The sequence below is a fragment of the Cryphonectria parasitica genome (genome assembly GCF_011745365.1).
Source record: "Cryphonectria parasitica EP155 unplaced genomic scaffold M406scaffold_1, whole genome shotgun sequence".
Lineage (NCBI taxonomy): Eukaryota > Fungi > Ascomycota > Sordariomycetes > Diaporthales > Cryphonectriaceae > Cryphonectria > Cryphonectria parasitica.
This window is the reverse complement of record NW_024468909.1, coordinates 2,919,550-2,941,669: the sequence shown is the minus strand read 5'-3', so window position 1 is coordinate 2,941,669 and position 22,120 is coordinate 2,919,550. Positions and strand designations below refer to the sequence as shown.

General features: G+C 53.9%; 6 protein-coding genes across 6 annotated transcripts; 4 read left to right on the top strand and 2 right to left on the bottom strand.

The window, feature by feature from the left end:
• Window positions 1-841: 841 nt before the first annotated feature.
• M406DRAFT_325690 (uncharacterized protein) lies at window positions 842-2,121 on the bottom strand (the record flags this gene model as incomplete). Its single annotated transcript, XM_040920014.1, has 6 exons — window positions 842-902; window positions 1,051-1,077; window positions 1,436-1,638; window positions 1,778-1,808; window positions 1,921-2,018; window positions 2,050-2,121. The coding sequence occupies 6 exons, from the start codon at window positions 2,119-2,121 to the stop codon at window positions 842-844; spliced, it is 492 nt and encodes a 163-aa protein (XP_040781199.1).
• A 2,144-nt stretch (window positions 2,122-4,265) lies between these two features.
• On the top strand, window positions 4,266-4,968 carry M406DRAFT_320268 (Homeodomain-like protein). Its single transcript, XM_040919366.1, has 2 exons — window positions 4,266-4,432; window positions 4,494-4,968. The coding sequence occupies exons 1-2, from the start codon at window positions 4,279-4,281 to the stop codon at window positions 4,748-4,750; spliced, it is 411 nt and encodes a 136-aa protein (XP_040781198.1). The 5' UTR covers window positions 4,266-4,278; the 3' UTR covers window positions 4,751-4,968.
• A 7,622-nt stretch (window positions 4,969-12,590) lies between these two features.
• M406DRAFT_354338 (uncharacterized protein) lies at window positions 12,591-14,775 on the bottom strand. Its single transcript, XM_040922894.1, has 2 exons — window positions 13,865-14,775; window positions 12,591-13,756 (listed from the first exon to the last, which is right to left on the bottom strand). Exons 1-2 carry the CDS (start codon window positions 14,147-14,149, stop codon window positions 12,866-12,868), a joined length of 1,176 nt encoding a protein of 391 aa, XP_040781197.1. The 5' UTR covers window positions 14,150-14,775; the 3' UTR covers window positions 12,591-12,865.
• Window positions 14,776-15,389: 614 nt separating this feature from the next.
• M406DRAFT_236620 (uncharacterized protein) lies at window positions 15,390-17,858 on the top strand (the record flags this gene model as incomplete). Its single annotated transcript, XM_040916039.1, has 8 exons — window positions 15,390-15,555; window positions 15,648-15,725; window positions 15,813-16,065; window positions 16,149-16,369; window positions 16,446-16,661; window positions 16,758-16,846; window positions 16,931-17,416; window positions 17,493-17,858. Coding segments are annotated over 8 exons (1,875 nt in total), but the record flags the coding sequence as incomplete, so codon positions are not given.
• Window positions 17,859-17,950: 92 nt separating this feature from the next.
• Window positions 17,951-18,741, top strand: M406DRAFT_320266 (uncharacterized protein). The gene has a single exon (XM_040919365.1). The coding sequence runs from the start codon at window positions 18,027-18,029 to the stop codon at window positions 18,630-18,632; it is 606 nt and encodes a 201-aa protein (XP_040781195.1). The 5' UTR covers window positions 17,951-18,026; the 3' UTR covers window positions 18,633-18,741.
• A 1,038-nt stretch (window positions 18,742-19,779) lies between these two features.
• M406DRAFT_246793 (uncharacterized protein) lies at window positions 19,780-22,050 on the top strand (the record flags this gene model as incomplete). The annotated part of the gene is made up of 4 exons (XM_040916426.1): window positions 19,780-20,428; window positions 20,500-20,825; window positions 20,886-21,036; window positions 21,086-22,050. The coding sequence occupies 4 exons, from the start codon at window positions 19,780-19,782 to the stop codon at window positions 22,048-22,050; spliced, it is 2,091 nt and encodes a 696-aa protein (XP_040781194.1).
• Between the last annotated feature and the right edge of the window lie 70 nt (window positions 22,051-22,120).

Below are 22,120 nucleotides of genomic sequence, written 5' to 3'. Positions count from 1 at the left end.
TTACCTAGGTACTTTGATACCCTGCATGATCTGCATGGACTGCGAAGTACCTATGGTGAATTGCAAATTTTGGGGAGGGAAGGAGGTACTGTGGTACCTGGACACCCTTCTAGGTACCCTTACCGCAGCGGCACCTTCTGATTGGGACGGAAAGAGTATTCTTAGGTAAGCCTTCGTCCAGGTAGTACTTGCCAGTATCGTCTCTGGGAACAGACGGCCACCACCACTGGGTGTATGTATTCCCATAACTGACTCCTGTGCTATATCTGGGGCCTTTTTCGACGACAGAGTCAAGCAGAGTCATCCATCATGCACCACCAATCAATCCATCACATCCACACAACCATCTCCCCCATCCTCTCAACCTGTCTCTCCCCCCTCCCCACACACACATATGTGCGTGTGTGTGTGTGTGTGTGTGTGTGCAATTGTGCACCGTGACAAGTCAGTCCGCCAAAAGCCAGGTCATGAATCGAGTCGTAGCGCTATCGTAGTGTGTACCCACTACAATAGCGCGTTAGTTCGACATGCTACCACCATAGTACTGCTACTATGGTGCATAGTATGATGACTCCGAGGCCGTCCCTGGATTAGACAAATGTCTGTTCTATCTCGTCACTCACCACCCATCATGGCCCAGTGAGCGGGCCAGCCGACAGACAGCCAGCCCGTGTTGAGCAGGTACCAATATCTCCTTTTTTTTTCTTGCCTTCCCTTTCTTTCTTCTTCTTTCCAGCCCCCTCTCCCCTTTCTTGTCTTAACCGCCTCTGGAGCTCGTTTCTTCCGAGGAGATGAGATGAGATGATGGACAGCAGACTAGTACGCATGCATGCCATGCCAACTACGTGCATAGCGTGCGTGATGTGGTTCGCATGTGGCCATTATAGTACGCCTTGGTAGTACTACTGTACATGTACAATTCCGTTGGTGAGAGAGAAGAGGAGGACGAGAGAGAGAGAGAGAGAAAGAGAGAGTGTGTGTGTAGACAGTAGAGAGTTGCTTTTACACTCCCCCCCTCCCGGTATGTCCCGTCGTGTTATATTGGCTCACCATGTCTCCCCTCCATCGCCGACGGGTCTATTTACGCAAATATCATAGTGATACACAGTACACCATGTAGTATCTAATAGTGAATTGTACATGGTACCATTCTTTTCTTCTGCAGACGGAGATCCTCCTTCTTCTCCGTCCCCATCCGTCCTGGGGAGCCGACAATTGTTTTGTCAGGGCCCCTTGGCGCGGACCCATATCTCAAGACCCAGAACCCGCAGCTGCTATGCATCGACCTTGGGTGGGCATACATGGATACAAGGAGACATACGACAACAAGACAAGGGGGCAGGGACCAGACCGTGGGAGTTGACAATTCCGGCCCCACCACGAGCCTTGCACCACCGCCCACAACCAGCACCACCACCACGCACTACCAACACACCCCCCAGCACCCAGCAGACGCCATCCGTAACCCGCAGCGGGTCCCTCCTCCCCAAGGTGCCCCTTGTCGTCGACCATGTCTTTGCTCTTCTCCTCCCTGTCACTGCGCACAGAATGGAGCTCCCAGAGAGGGCCCAGGTCTTGGCTCCAGGTCCCCTCTTTCGCCCTTTGCCCATGCCCAAAGCTCCATTTTCCTCTCACTCCCTAGACGACGCACGGAGTTCGGGTAGCAGCACTAAATTTCTCTACTGTCCTTTGCCCTCTCCTCCACTTGTTTCCGCCAGCCCCGTCGTCACATCACCCACCGTCTTTACATACGGCACGGGATGGAGACGGGGCTCACTATGGAGCCCCCATGGATTGTATTATGGGTACTGTATACGGGGTGACAAGGTCTTTTTACTCTCTCTCTCTCTATCTCTCTCTCTCTCTCTCGTCTCGTTTCTTTTGCTCTTTTCCCTCTTGTCGACACACACTACAACACACGCACCCATCTCTCTCGCTGTCTCTTCCCTGCCCTTGCCTGTCCTCCGCTTTTCCCTCTCCCTCTCCCTCGCCCTCGCCCTCTCTGTGATCGTCCGGAACTGTGGTGGGTGGGTATCGTGCTGTTGTCACCCACACGCCCCCCCCCCATGTCTCGCATGTCTGGTCCTCTTCAGGCTTAGCCCCTTCAACATCGTAGAGCATCTCTGCCCAGCCCGGCGTCTCTTCCGCAGTCTGCCAGGATCATACATTAAACCATTTTGACGCCTCCCTTTCTCAAAATCTTCCCTCCACCGGTTACTGTTTAGTCTCTTTCCTCCTCCTCTCCTGTGAAGCGCGGGCCCCATTTCATGGTGCGTGTGAGTGTGTGTGTAATGACTCCCAGCTAAGCACCTGTCAGTTTCACCTGAGCCTATCCCACCTTCGTCTCCCCTGTTGAAAATCTGCTTTGATCAAAAAGCCCACCGCCTCCCGAAACTTTCTCTCTGTCTCTCTCCCTCACACCCTCTCAGCTGTTACCTCTTTTGGCACAGCCTCCCGTCGATTCATCCGTCACCATTGGTGTGGCCCTCCTCGACTACTTTACTACAACTACTACCTGCTTACTACCCGATACCCTTTCGTCAACCCTTCTTTTTTCCTTTTCCGCCTTATTTTATATACTCTTCTCTTTTCTTCCTCTTTTTCGACATCACCACCAACCACCCTCTCAGTGGTTTACCAAAAAAAACCACCAAAAAACCCCCATTTTCAATTCTTCTATTCCTGGCGGCCTCATTCCATTCTTTTTGAAAATACCACCGATCCAGCCTTATTGTGTACTTTGCCTTGTCGGTCTCGTACGATTTATCCAACCGCAGCAGAGCATGACCTCCACGTCGACCACAGCCTTGTCTGCCTTATAACAGTCGCGCATGGACTACAAGCCAGTGAGGCCATCGTAACCTCTCACCAACGTCGATCAAGGGAGACCAAAAAGGAACGAAAAGAATCCGAAACCCACACTCCACTATAGTAGTTACGACGAAGAGTCGCCCTCCAAGATCCCGGATTACCTTGTTTTTGGTGGTTTCTTTTTTTTTTTTTTTTTTTTTGGAGCTGGGCGGAAGGTAAGACATCCTCATTCAGTTGGGAAGGTGCCGGGGAGAGACAAGAGATCTCGTCTGTCCGACTGCCAAACGAGAATTTTCCGAGACCTTCTTTGCTGATGAGCGGGAAGGAGGTTTTTAGGTAGCTCCAGCGGGCCTATTCGAAGAGTGTCTCTCTTCTGGTTATGGAAGGCGCGCCTTACTCGACTGAGCGCAGTGACTCCTACCACAGCCGAACTGAACAGGAAGCCAAGATGTCGATGCTCGCCATGGCCACGCCAACTCCCCACCCTCCTTTTCGTCACATCTGGGACGAACCCAAGATGACTGCAGACTACTACTACTCCTCCTCGTCCTCGTCCTCCTCAAGGCCGAGGTATGACGCTCCTCAGCCTGCCCAGGCCGCTCAGGTCGCCCTCCCATCTATTCGCCAGGTAAAGCCCCCCCCCCTTTTTTTCTTCTTCTTTCTTTCCAAGGTGTATTCTTGCCCGCGTGCATATATAGTCAAGACAATACCACTGACATTTCAATCAAAAAGGCCATTCCTGAATTGCAACTACGGGTCGGACCCCAGGATGGGTCAGGAAGGACTCCTGGATCCGCAAACTCACCATCGGCCACCGGGCCTGGCCTGCTGACCCCAGAGTACGTCCACTCGCCAAACTCAAACAAGCGAAGGCGTCTGTCTCTCGAAGAAGAGAGGGACGAGCGCCAGAGCCGCGTACCCAGGCACTACAACAGCCCGCCCAGGCACGCAGAGATGCCCATGCCCCGACCAGCCTCACCAGCATACGCACCGAGAGGAGCACCACCACCACCACCAGAGCAGTGGGGCGGACCGAATGCGAGGGCGAGCCCTCCTCATCTACCCCCGGGAGGCCTGCCAGCGATCCGATCGCCTGCTACGTTGGAGCCTGTGGACCGCCCAGATGTTCGCCCATCCCTGCCCAGTTTCGCACCTCCAGCGGGCCTGGAGCGTGGACCACCCGCCCCCATGCCGCGCATTCGGGGTCACTCCAGCGATGAGTACCTCCAGGAGGCACCTCGAGCACCACTCTACGTGCACCACCCTGATCAGCGGTACGAAGCAAGTCCGACCTCCTACCGACCTGGGCCGGCCGCCCCACCATACAACTACGGTTACCACCACCCATCGAGAGTGCAGTCACTTTCCATGGGCTCTATTCACGCTGTGGACCGGACGCCGTTTTCCCCTGGCATCTACCCAACGCCCTATTCAGAGTATATGCGCTACGCCGAGATGTCACTCGCCATGGCTTCAGACAACAAGCAGCGGAAGCGCAGGGGAAACCTTCCCAAGGAGACTACGGACAAGCTGAGGACATGGTTTGTCGGTCATCTCCACCACCCATATCCCACCGAGGATGAGAAGCAGGAGTTGATGCGACAAACTGGACTCCAGATGAGTGAGTGTTGTTCCCCCCCCCCCAAAAAAAAAAAATTCAGCCACGCTAATTAGTCTTCCAGACCAAATCTCAAACTGGTTTATCAATGCCCGCCGCAGGCAGCTGCCCACGATGCTCAACAACGCCCGTGCCGAGTCAGATGCCATGACTTCGCGTACTACCGACGGCAAGCTGCTTACCTCCACCGAGCGCGGCGACTACGATGACAGCAAACCTCGGCAGAGCCCAACGACAAGCGACGGGGGGGATAGCCCATTTGATGACGACATGGAGGCCCGCCGTCGCTCACAGCACCTGAAGCGAGGTGGCAGCTACTAAAGAAAGGGGGAAACTTCCGAAGAAGACCCTTCCTTGCGCACACTACTAAAATAGCAACCATGGATCTGCGCTGAACGAAAATAAGAAAAAGGAAAAGAAAAAAACTTCGAGCCCTTTTCTTTTTTTCAACTGAAAAATACTTATGTTTTTTCTTGAACTGTACATACCTACCATGTCACGAGGAAACGAGGAGAAACACAAGAACAAGAAACAAAAAAGGAGAAAAATTCGATGCAAACGTTCTTGTGGACAAGTTAATCGGTTTACATAATGGGGCACGACAACCGAACAACAACAACAGGCGCAACACATGAGCACTGCATGCACACACAAGTAGGCAGGCTGGCACCTTCATCATCATCATTGCGAGGGACACAGGTGGTCAAGCGGGTTTGGGTCATTTATCGGGCGGCTATTCACAGCAGCAAGAATTGGTGGGTTCGACATTCTTGTTTTTTTCCTTTACTGATTTAAACGGTTTCGGGCGGCAAACTGCAAAGCAAGCAAGCAAGCGCAATAAAAAAATATAAAAAAAATAAAAAGTTCAATAGATAGAGATACCTCTGCATCGAGTGGCCGGCGAATGAGACCTGTTAGGGCTCATCTTGAGAAGCAACAATACATGAGCAAGCATTTTTACTACATAGTACTATGGCATTCTGGGGCAACCCAGCGGAATTCAGAAGAAACATACACACACTCTCCAAAAGACGCTTAGCGTTCGTTTCCAGCTTTCTCTCCCGCTCTTGTTCTGTCTCACACACTTGAATTACAAGGTGAACAAACAACATTCCCCAGGCGGAGAGGGAGGGTGCTGCTTGCTGGCCATCACCGCCTCTTATCCAGCCAGCCATGTCCCCCCCCACCCTTCCTCCCATCAGCGTCACACTTACCGAGTACACCCCAAAGCCCTAGCCCGGGGAGCCAACAACGACTGCGCTGGGTTCTAGAGAGAGAGAGAGAGAGAGAGAGAGAGAGAGAGAGAGAGAGAGAGGAGGAAAAGAAAGCACGCAGCGATGCGCCGTGTCCCGCCATCGGCATACGCCTACCTACATACATCCATAGTCACAAGGTATGTATGTATGTACGTATATGTATGACTTACAGGATAGAGCCCGCATAAAACAACCTAAAGAGATCCGGCTCCCAAACCATGCTGCCGGGTTCGCAGTACAACCAATCAATCTCTTTTCCTCTTTTACGTACCGCGCATGTCTCTTGTTTCTTCTTTTTCCTTCTTCCTTCCCTCTGTACCTCCTTTTCAATTTTTTAATTTTTTTTCTCTCTTGACTTTTTCTCACCTTCTCTCTCTCTCTCTCTTGTCTCTCTCACCCTGCCTGGCCTGTGCCGTGTCACACGTGGAACAAGGCGCTAGGATCGTCGTCAAGGAAAGACAAAGGGAAAGGAAAAGAAAAAAAACGAAGGAACACGCAATCTATCCAAGTGACTAAGTAGTAGTAAAGGGGGGAGAGAGAGAGGGGGGGGGGGGCCAGCCCATCGCATGCGGCAAGTTGTTTCAGACTATAAACATCCGGCAATCAATCTCATCTTTTCTTTTTCCCAGGTTCTAATCTGGTGGGGGGAAGAAGGTCGAAGGGGGGAGGGTTGTATTCTTTGCTATTTTTCTTTTTCCCTTTTCTTTTATTTCTTTTCTTTTCTTTTTTTGGAACCGTCCGTCGGTCAACCACTGCCAAACCTCTTTCAGATGTGTAACAGTGACACCAAGAAATGGGAGAAGAGTGAGTTGCACGAGTGCTTTCTCTCCCTCTCCCTCCCCCCCCCCCCCTCTCTCTCTCTCTCTCTCTTGTTCACCACCACCCAGGAGGGGCATCCTTTACTTCAATTTTTACCCAAGCCCCCTTTGTGTTCTCTCACCCCTTCCTTTTCCCCCTCTTCTCGAGACTTGGAAGGAAAGTTAATACGTCCCAGATAGATTGGGCTGACTTTACTTTGGGGCTTGGACCGGGGGGTGGGGTGTGTGTGCTGGCTCACTACTACGCAGCCCGTCCACCTTTTTGGGGGCGCTGGTGGGGGTGAGGGGGGGAGCAGGTTACTTACTCGCCTCACTCATTTCCGTCGTTGACTAGCCGGGGTAGCAGGTTGGCAGGCAGGAGTACCTAGTAGTTGCGCAAGAGAAGGAGAGGCAGGATAGGAAGAAGAGGGCAGACGCTATATCCCGATAGCCATGTGGCTTTCCCGGGTGTGACAAGAAAAGAAGGGCCAAGAGCCAGAGCGGACGGAATGGGGTTGGGGCGGGAGCGCGAAGGACGCCTTGTCTTGGACCGCGGAAAGAGCCTATGTGGGTGGTGTCTGTCTTTCTGCGTTTCTCTCTTTCCCGTCTCAAGTTCTTCTAAGCCGCCAGAGATTGCGCCGCCCAACCATATCCATGTTCCGTGCTGTCCTACGAAAATGGATGGACGAGTCCGCAAACATCCACTCACAAACTTGAAAATCTTTCGAGTAGTGGTTGATGCATGCAGTATGGCTTCATGTGCGTCGGGCAAAACTTTTGTTGGTCGGCGACCACTGCTCACCCATGAGATGGCCGAACAAGAAGAGACGACCGGAAGGGCTGACCTGTGCTTGTTAACCACCAACCCCCACCCCCCCCCTCATCTGCTTGCTTCTGTCTGTGTGTGTGCGTGTACTTCAGAACGGCAAAAGAAACCGACAAGGCTCCTGGTCTTCTCGGCGGTGGTCACAGGTTCAGGCGTATGTCCGTGCCAGTCCCCCCCCCCCCCCTCCTTCAAAACCAGACGCACTCTCTTCCACCGTCACGGGCTATGATGCTGTGCACGTTATTTGACCGTCTCATCGGAATCAATGCCCACGCTGGTCACCACGCACACTTATGAGTTTATCAAGCCACAGAGGATTCTCATGACACCCATACCAGGGCAACCCACAGCCCACACAGGTCCAGACCTCCCCGAATGGTAGCATACTGCATGGTCTCCCCCCCCCCCCTTCTCCCCCCGGACCACCAAGCTGTAGGTCCCCCATTCACATGAGGCAAATTAGAGGATCTGCTTGCTGCCTTACCAGAAACTCATGACCAGTCTGGGGGCGTAAGAACCTTGACATTACACTACGCAATGGCGGTGACCAGGACGAAAACTCCATCTGTAGCCACAAACAATACACACCTGCCTGACTAGCCAAATAAGCACGGCATGCAACCCCGGGTGTGTATCTCTCACCGCGCACAGGACCACAGATGGCGTAGGGGGCGTAGGTAAGCGTGGCACTCGCCCTCGGCATGCCATCCCGCGCTGGCTGCCCTCGTGTTGTTGCTGCTTTGCGTGCATGGCAGTGGCACGGAAGAGATGATCAGACCAAGCCTATGCCTGCTTGGAAAAGAAGCATGTGTCCAGCGCCAGCGCACCATACTGCCGCTGCTGTTGCTGCTGCTGTTGTGCTAGGCGTCTCTCTAGGCGGTGATTGGTGGCAAGACCCGGTACACAACGTGACGACAGAAACGACGAACCAGGTGGCTGTCTGGTTTGGCAGCGATCATCTTGGAGAGATGCATCATGGTACAGCTTTTTGCTTGCTGCCAGTTCCCACCGCATCTGCTGTGCTCTGCTCGGCGCGGGTGAGCATGTAAGGATGTCCGCTCATGCGTCCGTCGTCCTCTGGCTGAAAGGCCTCTTCCCGCCTCGACATGCACCAACTCGCCTTTCAGGACCCTGTCTGTCGAATGACTACCCAGATAGCTGCACACAACACTAATCACGCGCAGTCCGATGCCAACCTAAGGGCCCCTGGCTAGGATCTGCACAGCTGCCATCATCGTACATAGTAGCATCCGCTGCGAGCCCCTGTCCCTGATAGAGATGGGCCCTTGACAGGTCCGGTGTCGTGAATCATGAGCAGGACCAGCCGGGTGGCCAAATTGGCGATCAGTGTTGCAACACTTTGCAAGATGATGACAAGCCAGGAATTGCTGCCGTGTCATGGCTGACAGGCATTTTGTCTGACACGGTGACATTGATCCCTCCCCCCGTCGAGGAGATTAGGGTTGCTTCATATTGGTGTTGGGATCTGCCAGTCTGATTCATTCTTTCCAGGAGCTTCATCCACCCCTCCCTCAATGACGAGGTATACCAGACAGAGCACTGGTCACAGAATAATCTCAGCCGGTCGAAAAGTCACGGATATATCCGGCATTGCAACTGGCACCTTCGTCAGCCCAGCCACGGTAGCCCATTGAAACAGTGGCGTGGGGTAGATAACCCATAATCGAATGTTGTTGGTATTGGTAGTGGTACCATGCTCTTCTTTTGTTTTGTTCTTTTTTTGGGGGGGGGGGGCGCAAGCCAAAGCGTTGTCCATAAGCAGCAGCGCCAACGTTTGACGTGCGTGGCAGTCGAGATGGTTATCTCGGGTACCCTGCCGAGCAGGCTTCAGATTTGACTTCGACTCTAGCCAGGGAGCATACTTCAGCGTCAGCGTGCTGTCAGTCAGTCAGTCAGTGCGTGTTGCCAGTACGTGGACATGACTCTCCGAAATGCTCGGTCCACGTCAGTCCACGACAACCCTGTGAGGACGAAGCGCGTCGTATGCCGGAATGTATAAGTGCCAGCTGATGTTGAAGCCGGGCCTAGGGTCTCAGCCCCTGACAAGCTTTGCAACAGAGAAACTAGCCTCGAGGGCAGAGGGCGGCAAAAGAGTCTTGACAGCCCGCCAACCCCCTCTTTCTGCCACGCCTCCCCCCTCCATAAGTTGGTCATGGTCCAGGTAGGCTCCAGGCTCCAGGCTCCAGGCTCTAGGCTGTAGGTGGTTCAAACGGTCATCTTCCGAAGTGTTCTAATTCTTAGCCATTCCCGTCAGGGCTGAAGAGAGACAGTGTGGGTCAGGAGAGAAAATGGAGGGGGGGGGGGACCGAAAATTACATTTGTGTTGAGGCTGTTGGGAAAGCCTCTCGAAGTATTGATGGGCAGCGAGTCGGGGCCAATCGGGCCATAGTAAGGACCCTGTCTCTGTCATTGAGTCGAGGTGGGTTTTGAGTTGAATCGAATTGAGTTGTGGGAAAGATCTTTGTCGCGGAAGGACCAGATGAGATCGTCTGTTGATCATGGTGATCCGTGCGCTATTGTTGCCTGCTCTCGGTCCACGGTACTTTGGCTACCCTGCTGTCCTTCCCCCAACTTCGGGTGGGCTCGTGAGGGGAAGGCCTGTAAATTTGCAACCCCCCCCCCCCAGTTTACCACGTACCCAGGTACATAGTACGATGGATAGAAGTGTGTAAGCCTTTCAGCGTTTTGAGCGCTTGAATACGACAATAACAACTGTCGTAACTGCCTAGCTGACATTTGACCATGACAGCCGCGACATCAAGAAACACGAGCTGGTGTACAAGGAGCAACCCGCCAGAATCTGCACTCGAGGCCCACAAGCACTGCTCTGGTCACGAATAAGGTCATGCTCGCCAGCCTAGTCAGCTCAGCCATGGCATCTCTCCAGGAGCTGTGACCTCTTCCGGGAGGGAGCAAAGTGTAGGATCCACACGACGATCTGGCACTTGCTACCTTCTCACGTCTTTGGTCAGCGCCTTTTTCTCTCCCCCATTCCCTCTCCCCCCCCCCCCCCACCTCTCTCAGAGAGGGTATGATATTGGCAGTTGGAAGAGGCAGCAGACGGACATACTCCTCCGGGGTGACGTGACCAAGCATTGGACGCCTCTGGATCCTTTTAGGGCGGACCACACGCCGCGAGTTATCGCCCTACTTGTTACCCATACTGGCAGCCAGCCACGCAGCCCTGCACTTCCGCAAGCAATACCGGAAAGGGCGGCTTTTCATGTCGAGTGCCTGCTGAATAGACACTCCCAAACGCCGCCTGCGATGACCAGGGCACTCACTGCAGGCCGGTCACATCAGATGGGATGGATGGATGGATGGATGGGGTATGTGTGTGAGTGTGAGTGAGTGAGTGAGTGAGTGAGTGAGTGAGTATGTGTGTGTGTGTGTGTGTGTGTGTATATGGTTGCGCACAAGCGGAAGCGTGATCAACTGTCAACCCTGGCCGCTGGGACATAGCTACCGCTGCATGGGCGCTTTACACCATACAGACCCCGGCTGGCCGCCGCTTCCGCCTGCACTCAAGATACGCGAGAGCTGATCCTGCAGAGGGGCTGATCATGGTAGTTTTCGTCGACCTGGAACCTCGCCGTCTGCAGCAGGTGCCCGCTCCTCTAGTTCCCACGACTAAGCACACCGCGGTGGAGACATCATCACGGGCGTCCTGCACGCCAATTCCTGACGAGGTCGACAGGGGTCACGAGCCGTATGGTTCGTTGAAGCTGCAGAAGAAAGAAAAGAAAGATTCAAGAAAAATGACATGTCATGATGGCCAGGGTATTATAGTACTCTCGGCTCCTCTTTCACAACTATAGTACAACCCTGGCGGCATAGCAGTCCCGCAGTCTAGGCCACGGTCCTGCATGCAAGTTCGCTGCCAACACCACACACAAATACTTTGTGTGTCCGGCACTGCTGAGTTGTGGGCCCGGGACGGGGGAAGGGAGTTGGCTGGGCCCCCTGCCAACAAAGTACTACCTCAGTATAGCAACCTCGTCATGCAGGCCCTGGGCACACTTTGTATGCACTTCTCATGCATATAGCATGATATACCGTCGCGTCACGAGGCCTATTCTCTGCGACCATTTGGATGATACCACTCCTTCGCCACGGCCCCACTCAGATTGGCATGCAGGAGGGACCGGGGGGGGGGGGAGCATTGACAAGCCATCATCATCATCTTAATAAAAGTCATCATCATCATCATCATCATCATCATCATCATCATCATCATCAGATCCAGGACTTGCAGCGGAGCAGCAAGCCCAAGGGTGGGTTTTCGAACCAAATCTAGACCCGAGACATCTCTGGTACGACCTGCGTGAGTTGTCACGTCTATCAACCTTGGTAGTGAGAAGAAGGGAGCTGTCCACATTCTGAAGCATACCAGCTGTCACCCATCTGCAAAGAAATCCATTCTGAGACAAACGCCAACGCATCCTCCAGCCAAGCCAAACCACCCGCCATGCTGCACCCGAGCAACTAACATATACCAAGCTCTCGGTGCCATTTAAGGTTCGGTCCCCAGAACTAAGAGGTGGGGCTTATGTCTTACCATGTGTGATGAAATCGAGTCGTATTGGAAGGGTGCGGGGCCCTCGGGTCCGGGCCAAAAAAACGTGCCAAGGGAAAAGGAAGAGGAAGAGAAAGCCATCTAGTACACGGTAGTAATGTACCTACGGCACCCGGGCTGCCGCATTGAGCTCCGCCGACCTGTGTGTTTGCCCCCCGAAGGTCCCGAGTAGCAGCATATCCTCCTCTCCTGTAGCCATTATGTATTGATGAGAGAAGCGGTCAACGAGTTGCCCTCTGTGTCCTCTTCGCCTTACATTGCACAAAGCTTTTTTTTCGAAAGACCCGGCCCAATGTCTCAAGTGTATGATCTGAGACTTTTCTTGTGATCTGAGACCTCGGTAGCAGGAAAGAAGAGGTAGGGGAGGGGGGGGGGGCGAGGGGGCAGTAGCAGCAGCAAAAGTCCGATGACTATGCTGGTGTCGTGATACAGTGACGATAAACAGGTATCACCTTTTGGGGGGGAGGGTTGTGAGGCCAGTCCGTATTCTGGCCTGCCGATCAGGAAAATCCGAGTATGTGTTACGTCCGTCTTTTCGGGGTGTCCAACAAGAAAAATAATGGCACGAGGATCCTGTTACTTGGGTACTGTGTGTGATGTGTGTGTAGGTCGTCACCTGGGTAGAAGGTGCGGTCGATGAAGGTGATGAAAATTGCTCCTGGTGGCGGTCATGATGGACTAATTTGTGTGGGGCAATAGTAAGATACATTCTGGCCAACAGTCCAGGACTTGTGTGTGCCAGGACTGTTTACTAAATGCTTCATTATTTGATGTCAAACTTGACATTTGATTGATCTTCCACTTGCCTTAACGAGTATGTGAATCCGCATACCTCGGACCCTTTGGCCCCTCCAGCAAGAGTAGATAATTTGCTTCCTGGTCGTAGTGATGTAGAAGAAGGCCACCCTTGGAACACGCCCCTCCCCCCCCCCCCCGGAATTAGAGGTTCGAGTCGCATTGTCACCGTCGACCTTGTTTGAACCGCTTTAGCGAGAAGATCTCCAGCGCGGGGTCCGCCTTGCCAGTTAAGACCGTCTCAGCCAAAATTTCGCCAACCAGCGCCGCATTCGTCACTCCTGAATGCATGACAGCAAGCGATAGTCCCTCCAACCCCGTCTCCCCAAGAATAGGCAGCCCATCCTCCGGCTGCGGGCGGTACCCAACGGTGAAGTAGTCCAGTTCCAACGTCTCCCGCTCCTCCGGTTGAAAGCACATCTTCGCCTTTTCCAGCTGTGCGCGCGCCGTAGCCAGCGGGTCGGGGCCCGGGTCCCCGCCGACAAAGTCCGACCCGGCCAGAATACGCCCATCGGCGGTCTGGCGCATATGGCCCTGGGGGTTGTAGACGACATGGTGTAGGATCCGTTTTCTCAGGGGCTTTGAGTGCACGAGGAGGCCTGCGGGGGCTGGGGTTTTGAGGGGCACGGTGATGCCTGCGGTGGTGCAGAGGTCTACGCATGCCACGCCAGCGGCCAGCACGACGTGATCGGCCAACAGCGTCTCGGACGATGAAAGGACGATGCCGGTGACCTTGCTGCCGGTGACCTTGCTGCCGGTGCCCTTGCTGCCGGTGCCCTTGCTGTTTGGCTCCTGTTCCCAGATCAGGTTGGTGACGGTGGCGTGGACGACTTTGGCGCCGCGCTCCTGAGCAGCGTTGACCATGGCCCGCGCCGCTTGGTCTGCCTCGACGGCGCCCTCCTCACCAACGCGCAGGCCCCATTCTGGTGGGAGGACCTCGGCGGACAGCGTCGGCTCGAGGGCGTGAATCTCTGCGCGCTCGGCCCGGTGAATATCGTAGCCCCAGGCTGAGTGCTCCTTGAGGTACTTGGCCAGCTCGTCCGGTGGCATATCCCACTGTCCACACCCCACACAAGAGAATTTATTAGCCATTGGGAAATCCATGAACAGTATTTGGTATTGGGAAAAGGAATGGAAGACACAAAATGTACTACTACTACTCACACTCAGGGAGCCGCACCATCGCAGCACATTGGACACCTCCGGCAGCTCCTCCGCAAGACGTCGCCAGCCTTCCATGGACCGACGGCGAAAGTCATAGTAAGGTCTCGGGTTGTGCCAGCTCGCGTTGAGCCAAGCAAACGAGCAGGGTGTGGCAGTGCCTCCAATGTCCTGGGCGACAACTGTCACGTCTGCACCGACCTCATGTCTCGTGAGGTGCCATGCGATGGAGGCGCCGATGACGCCGGCACCCACCACAATGATGTGGGGTCGGGGTTTCGTGCTCATCTTTAACCTTTCTCTTCTTTTTTTCCGGCGTGGTATTGACGGTGACGGATGGGACTGTAATATCTTGCTGTAGGTAAGTAGGTAAGTATGTACTGCAAATATGGAGTTTCAGGCCGTTGTCATCGATTATCTTGAGATGATGTCGAAGACGGCTGTTGTTGGATGGACGAGGAGATCTTCTTCACTACGTGTCAAGTCTATCTTGCACCCGATCCAGCACAGCCACTCAAACATGCCACCACTCGCAGCGCATCATATCAATATGCAGAAAATACCGGATACCACCGGCAGACTGATTGTGCTGCGGCTGTAATCTTGGCTCCGGTGCCGGCTCGTTGCTTCCAGCGAATGACAACATGGAAATGCCTTCTCAAGAGGAGGAAAAAAAAACTTGTGATCCTGCAGGGGACATCTTCTCGTAGACAGTAGCCAATAAGGCCAAAAGGCATCTCGTCACTTTTTCAAGATCGCTTCAATTGGTGGCTCAAGCCACGATGCGAGTTGCTGGGCGAGTCGTCTTTGAATGCTGACCAAACTCCTCTGTTGCCGAAAATAAGCATTGAGATGTTTGTTGGTCTCAAGAGTTTTGCTTGAATGCTGGATTGACTGGAAGACATCCCACAGAGTTACATCGCTGCAGCCTGCTACAAACATGAAAGGTTACCTCAAGAAGCTGTGGGCAGTATTGATTCAATGTTATGTACTCGGTCTTCACTCAACGGCTTTTACAAAGGAAGGAGTAGAGCGCTGACGTCATCGCCTCGCACCTGCTGCTCAGCTCGGACAACGGAGCAAAATCCCACCGTCTCAGTTGTCCGAGGGTTTGGCTGGACGATGACTGGCTACCAACAACAGCCCCCTGTGAGTATTATCAGCCTTACAAGCAAAGCGTGTCAGCCTGAAGATGCAACGCCGGGCGCATGGAGAGAAAAAGTTTGGGAGAAATTCGGGGGAAGAAACACATTCCTTTCCATTTTTCTATTGATTGCTTCTTTCCAAAAATGGTGGATATTTGAAGCTTGTCGTGCCGGAAACACTAATAGGAAGAAGAAGAAGAGAAGAAGAAGGAGAAGAGAAGAAGAAGAAGAAGAGAAGAAGAGAAGGAGAAGAAGAAGAAGGAGAAGAGCACAACCACGACAACAGCCAGCATCACACCATGTCGGAAGAAGAGGTGCCATCAGCTGATGCGGCGGCATACGAAGACGGCCCGGGAGCCGGTGGTGGTGGCAACGACGGCCTCGAGCCTCTCGCATGCGTGGCGTGCCGGAGTCGGAAGTTGAAGTGCGACCGGATCAAGCCTGCATGCACGAGGTGCTCCAAGCTCAAGGCCGAGTGTCAGTATCCAGAGTCCAGAAGGAAGCCTGCATTCAAAAGGAGGAATGTCAAGGAGCTGGAGGAGCGCCTAGGTACGAGTGTATATACTCTCCCCCTTTTGAGGGAAACTCGATTCCGGTGCATCTGGCTGACACAAACACTTTCTTATCTCTCTCACACACAGCTCAGGTGGAGGTGCTATTGAAAGATGCTGCTGGCAAGACGGGGCCTGCTCCCGAGGGCAGCAGTGATAGGCAGGAGGGTCCTCGCCAGGTCGAGGGGAGGATCGATCCCTCTTCTCAGAGTAACAACGGTCAGGATGCCTTCTTACCGCGTCCCGGGTTTCAAGGCTCGATCGACTCCTCGAGACAGAAGTTCACGGACGAATCCCTCAACTGGAGCTTCGCCGACAATAACGTTCCCGGCCTGGGTGAGAATGTGAATAGTCATAGCAACGTACCGCCCATGGGGTGGGGTGCACCCTTCACCACGCCAGACATGCGGTACAAGCCCAGGCAGGAGAATGCCGGGGCGACTAGCTATGAGCTGCTGGGTCTCGGGCTCTTCGAGGCCCTGCCACCTACCAAGATGATTGAGGAGCTGTGAGTGTGTGTCTCATGCGGACCGAGCGTGAACTCGGGTTTGGGTCTTCATCGTGCTGATTTGGGACACACCAAAAAAACAGACATCAGACATACTTTGTAAAGCAACACCCCCTCATCCCTATCGTCCACCCTGGGCGGTACATGACAGCCTTCTACTCGGCCCCTCACCTGAGACCACCCATGGCCTTGCAATATGCCATCTGGACCATGGCCACAAACAGCCATGAGAAGTACTCGGGCTATCATGACGCTTTTCACCGTCGTGCTCGCCATTATCTCGAAGAAGACGAACTTAGAGTATGTGGGACCTCGCACAAAGGTTTCGCCAGCTGCTGTGGAAACCTTTCATTAACTGATTGATTATCGCCCACAGGGAGACGGCGAGCACTTCCTCACCGTTGCTCATGCCCAGGCTTGGGCTCTCATATCCACCAACGAGGCCAGGTGCATGTGGTTCACTCGGGCTGCCATGTCCGCAGCTCGCTGTATTAAGCTCTTGCACATGTTGGGCCTACACAAACTTGACGACCCCGACGCTGTGCACAGAATGTCGCCCACACTTGCACCTCCGAAAGACTGGACCGAGCTGGAAGGTGAGTGGGCGGTGGCGGTGATGGTGACCGCGGCGCATATCTCACGACAGCTGCTGGGTGGCTTGCTTGGCTGACACGGGTTTTCCGTGGTGTTAGAGAGGAGACGAACCTTCTGGGGTGCATTTGCAATCGATTCTCATGCATCCATCAGCACAGGCTGGCCGACGTTGATCGACCCAGAGGAGGTGAGTGAGACCACCACCCCGTAGCCTGTGTGGGCCAAACGGACTTGCTTGGAGAAAAACAAGGCAGGCTAACCATGCCCACAGGTCACCACGCATCTTCCTAGTTCCGAAGAAGCATTCAACAACGGTCATGAGGAGACCACTTGCGGGCTACTGGATGTCTTTTCGGGCTCGCCCTACTCAGCCTTCGCCGGTGCCGCCGTAATATGCCATTTATTCAACTTAATCATGAAACATGTCCACCATTCGAGGCAGGACGATGCCGCAGACGATTACGAATATGGCAATTACTGGAATAAGCATCGAGAGCTGGACAACCTGCTGTCCAGCACCTTTATGTTTTTACCAGAAGGATTCCGTCTGCCGGCACACTTGAGGGATCCAATCGCGGTTCACACGAATCTCAATCTGCATGCTTCGGTGATTTGTCTTCACAACAGTGCCTATGAGAAGGCAAAAGAACACAACTTGCCTGATGTCATCAAGATGACGATCAAGACCCGTCTTGTGACCGCCGCCCAAGAGGTGGTACACATTGTCAAGATGACCTCTCATTCAAACGCCGGCTACGTAAGTTGCCTCTCCTAGTTATCCCTCTTTTTTCGACTGTACGTTAAGCTTATGCCTTTTCTTTTCGGATCTGTAGAGGAGTCCTCTTGTCGCGCTCGCACTCTATGTTGCTAGCTCTGTCTGTATCATACAGACCCAGGGGGAGGAAGGCTTCTCACCAAAGATCAAGGCAGACCTCGAATTCCTCGTCATGGCCATGGACGCCATCGGCAAACAACACCTCATCACCCTCAACTTCCTTCGGCAACTCATGGTGGATCTCGAACGCGCGAACCTAATCCATCTCCTCCGCATCCCAGACCGCAACAAATATACAGGTGAAACCGTCTCGGTTGCGCCGTGTGGCAATAATATTCCCCTGTTTGCACGGTCCCAAGCCTCGAGGAAGACCGACATCTTGCCACCTTTGCCCGGAAGGCTACCTCTGAGCAAGCCGATCGGCAGGAGACAGCGCGCTGACGGTCTAGTGAGGAAGCCGACTGACGCAACCGCGGTTCGGAATATGGACACGCAGTCTTTTAACAAGATCCACAATGCCCCAGTGTCTGGGAACTCCAACAAGCGCAGGCGGGTGAACGCGTCTCCAGACCCGCCCGGGCCAAACGACGACATGTTCCGCATCTCCCAATTAGCATCATCCTCATCAGTAGACGAGGTCTCCTCCACGTCTAACAGCAACACACCGAGGAACTCGTCTCTCTCGTCAGCCTCGTGGTGCGACAACGAGGTTGCTGCCGCACAGGCTGGTTTGCATGTGACCTCGTTCAGACTGCCCCACCGCACAGGCTCATCGACGACCGGCTCGTCGCCCGCTGGTCCGACAAACAAAAGCCACTCCACACCAGCGAGCTCAGGCATCAGCCCGGAGACGACGACGTCCGGGCCGACGGTGGGGAGGACGAGCAGCTCGATGGATGGCGGGATCATGCTAACGGATCACGCGGTTGTGAACACAGAGATCTTTGAGGGGACCGGGGCAGGAGAAGGCCAGGTGAACCATGGCATCGATATGAACATGTTTCAGGGACTGAACGCGTGGGACGCGGCTGTGGACGGCGGGCCGCAAGATCCGTCAGCGCTGTATGCACAGGTGACGGAAGCCATGCTGAATGACGACAGCTGGATGGGGCTCAATGAAGTTGGAAATAGCTCGTGGGATACAGGACAGGCGGACGAGGTGCAGGCGCCGGGCCAGAAATCCGGGCGTTGGGAGTGAATCTTGCAGGGAAAGTGCCTTCTTCCATAGTAAAGGCTAACAGACGTCGGGGCATTACAGAGAAGCTCATCTGACGAGTCAGTACCCAATGCCACTCTATTCTACAATCAACGGACACTTGCTTATCCTTCTTGTTCACCATTGCAGCGACAGCATTATTGTTCGAAACTGTGTTCTACAGAGGTGGGATTGTGTGCCTGGTTGACTAGCTGCGTTGAGACTCGCGATGACTCCAAGAAAGAAAGGAAAATAGATGGCGTGTAAGTAACCGGGAGCTTTTGAGAACGGCGCAATCACTGTCTGGACAGCGCCGCGTGTTTGTTCAGACGAACCTTGCCGAGTGCTACTTTGTGCTTATGTCGTTCAGGCTTGGAAGACGGGCTAGGTGTCTCATTCTCTTTCATTATTTTGTGGATCGAACAGATTCGTTCTTCGCATAATTGCCTTTCAAAGAAAAAGAAGAACAAAAAAAAAAAAGAGAGGAAAGAGTTAAATTACGAAACATCAAGGTCTATTCAGAGGAAGGCAAGATATTGTGAGCATCAGGTTCCACATTCGGGTTCCGTCCAGAACACATGTCGTAACAAGGTCGAGAGCATTGGCTTGAGCCTAGCATAGCATAGTATGACACTCAAGATGAAGATGATCCCACAGCAGTTAGCGCTGGAATTTGAACCCTGCCGGCAGAGGAGAGGGGCTGTGGAGTTGCGCCGGCGGGGCCAGCGCGGGGTTCGCTGCTTTAAGTGCCTGTCACTGGCCCCTTCCCCCCCTTTGGAGTATCACTTGAGGGGCGCGGCATGATACGTAGTGCTACGAGATCCCGCACGTTGTCATCACAGAGTGACTCCCTATCTTGCCACTGTGCACCTTTTGATGGACTGTGCTCTCTTCTCTGTGTGCCTAGTCTCGTCTGGCCGAGTCTAACTAACTCACGCTTCACTCCAACGTCTAGTCATCTCCGTAAATCCTCCTTAAGAGAGAGGCAGCTTCTTGTCTCGTCGTCCTCACAACTACAACAAGTATCTTCCTTACCACCCGACATTGTCTCCGATGATAATCCCTCGCCGATCCCTATCGTGACCCCTCTCCTCACTCGCTACCGCTTTGAGAGTGTGCGTCCCCTAGACTTACATGCGTTCTCTCCATCATGCGACCTATATTCGGCGACACGCCGTCGCAGCGTCCCCGTCCCAGCGATAATGGGTGCCCAACCGCCTTCTTCATCGGCGACGAGGACGCCGTCGATGCCGCTCTAGAACAGTCTCTGTCGAGCTTCGTCACTCCTCGTGATCCACGGAAGAAGCAGCAGCAGGGCGTGAATAGTCCTACAGAATCAGGTCCGAGCAGTCCATCCAAGCAGCACACCGCTACACAGGATCGTGATGCCAATGTTTCCGCTACGTCCTCCCTTCCCGACAGCGATGACCATCCCGAGGACGCTTCTCTCTCCCCCGATCGGCCAGTCCCTCTGCAGCAACCTGCCCTTGCCTCAGCGAGCACCGAGACCTCGAGACCCATTACGCCCCTGATGCTGTCATTGTCCGGGGCTGCCTCGGCCATAAGCGGGGCTTCCTCGCGAAGGAACTCCATTGCGGCGTCCCTCTCCGAAGAAGTAGCCAGTCAGGCTCTGAGCATGAGTGCCGAGCTACAGCCTGAATTGTCGTCGTCGTCCATGATGGACAGCAGTAGTGCTTCTCAGCTTGTCATGCCCTCCATCAAAATGCCTTCTCGACGGCCGTTCACAGACGAGGGCAAGCGCATTGGGAGGCTCAAGATCCTCATTGCTGGTGACTCTGGTAAGCAAGATTACGAGTTGACCTATCAATATACACACACACTCGAAGCCTAATGATTATTTGTACACAAGGAACCGGCAAGACGGCTCTCATCAAGGCTATAGTCCAGACCTCGGACGCGATCGTCCACGTCGATCCAATCACTCCGCAGCCAGCCATCCTTGGCCACAGATCGAGTTCCAGCCCTCGACCTAAAGGGAGATCCAGGTCAACCAAGACTAGCAATGAGACGACGCAAATCTCTGAGATATCTGCGAGTACTAAACCATACCCTGAGTGGTGGTCTGATTTGGATGATTCTCGGCTTCTGAAACGTAAAAAGAGCTTGGGCGGCGATACCATCTTAGACAGGAATGTTTGCTTTATTGATACCCCGGGTTATAGTGACGGTTCATCTGTGAGTCGAAAGAGCTGCTTCTGGAGCCAGGCAGGGCATCGACGTGCTGATTGCAAGCAGAGTATGGAGTCCATTACTCCTGTAATTCGTTATATCGAGTCGCACTTTGAAAAGGTGCAGTCCAACGCGTCGGCTGACTCTGAGATGCTGAATATGCTGGGCGGTGATGGAGGGAACCAAGTCGATGTCGCCCTGTACCTCATACAGAACAGTAAGATGCCGCAAGATCTTTTTGAGTGGCCAAGCTGACAGCTATCTAGACCTGAAACCTGCGGATCTCAAATATCTGCAATTATTAGCACCGCTCACCAACGTGATACCGCTCTTGGCCCAATCAGACACCATGACCCCCGAGGCTGTCAGTCAGAGCAAAGAGCGCATCAGGAGGGAGTTACAAGAGGCGAATGTGCGGCCATTTTCGTTCGCCACTTCTGCCTCTGGCGGAAACGTGGAGTCAGCGTCGCCTTATGCCATCTCCAGCTTGCCTGGATCAGATCACGACATCATGGATGCCAGCCTCCTGATGAGTCCAGACTACGTACAACCTCTGAAACCCTCAGACCTCACCAACCTGGTGGAGCAGATATTCAGCGAGAGCGGAGCCTCCTGGCTAAGGCACGCTGCTGCGAAGAAATTCTTGCAGTGGAAGAATTCAGAAAATCCATCTCGACCTCGAGCTCTGTACAGGCCATTGAGCGTGCCTACTGGCCTACCATCAGCCTCCCTGGTCGCGGCTGGAGCACCGCGGACCTACTCGCTTGCGCGCATAGCCGATCACACGCAACGTGAAGAGCGGATGGCGCAGATTCGCCTTGCCAACTGGGCATCGGATCTGCAAAGGAGCCTAGCGAACGAGAAGGCTCGTTATGAAGCTCTTGCGCAGGGGGAGAGGGCCATCTGGCTGACAGAAAGGCTGAACGAATGCGTCCAGGACGGGACACTCGTGGCGGTCAAGCACCAGGATCGGAGCTCGTCAAGACTGCGTGCAAAGAGGCTGTCTCGGGAACGGAGACCAGATTCAGTAACCATGCATCACCAGGATCCGCTTGGATTGCTTGAAGTTGCCTCAAGGCTGAAGAACAATGGTTGGATCGCACTTGAGGTGCTTGGAGGTGTGAGCATCTTGGGAGGTGTTGTTTTCTGGGTCTCCAAGACTCATGGCTGGCACATCCAAGCTCTCGAATGGATCGTTGAGTCCTGGTCTGACAAGAGTAGTGAGAGATGATCAAAGGCAGCTGAAGGGCCCATGTGTTACTCACTGACCACCTGCCTAGGCTTGTGTGGCGCTCTTGTTG

Coding starts and splice junctions, on each gene's coding strand:
- M406DRAFT_320268 (XM_040919366.1), top strand. CDS start 4,279: ATGGCTTCAGACAACAAGCAGCGGAAGCGCAGGGGAAACCTTCCCAAG. Junction 4,433..4,493: donor ACAAACTGGACTCCAGATGA/GTGAGTGTTGTT, acceptor TTAGTCTTCCAG/ACCAAATCTCAAACTGGTTT.
- M406DRAFT_320266 (XM_040919365.1), top strand. CDS start 18,027: ATGTTCCGCATCTCCCAATTAGCATCATCCTCATCAGTAGACGAGGTC.
- M406DRAFT_354338 (XM_040922894.1), bottom strand. CDS start 14,149: ATGAGCACGAAACCCCGACCCCACATCATTGTGGTGGGTGCCGGCGTC. Junction 13,757..13,864: donor GATGGTGCGGCTCCCTGAGT/GTGAGTAGTAGT, acceptor GGGTGTGGACAG/TGGGATATGCCACCGGACGA.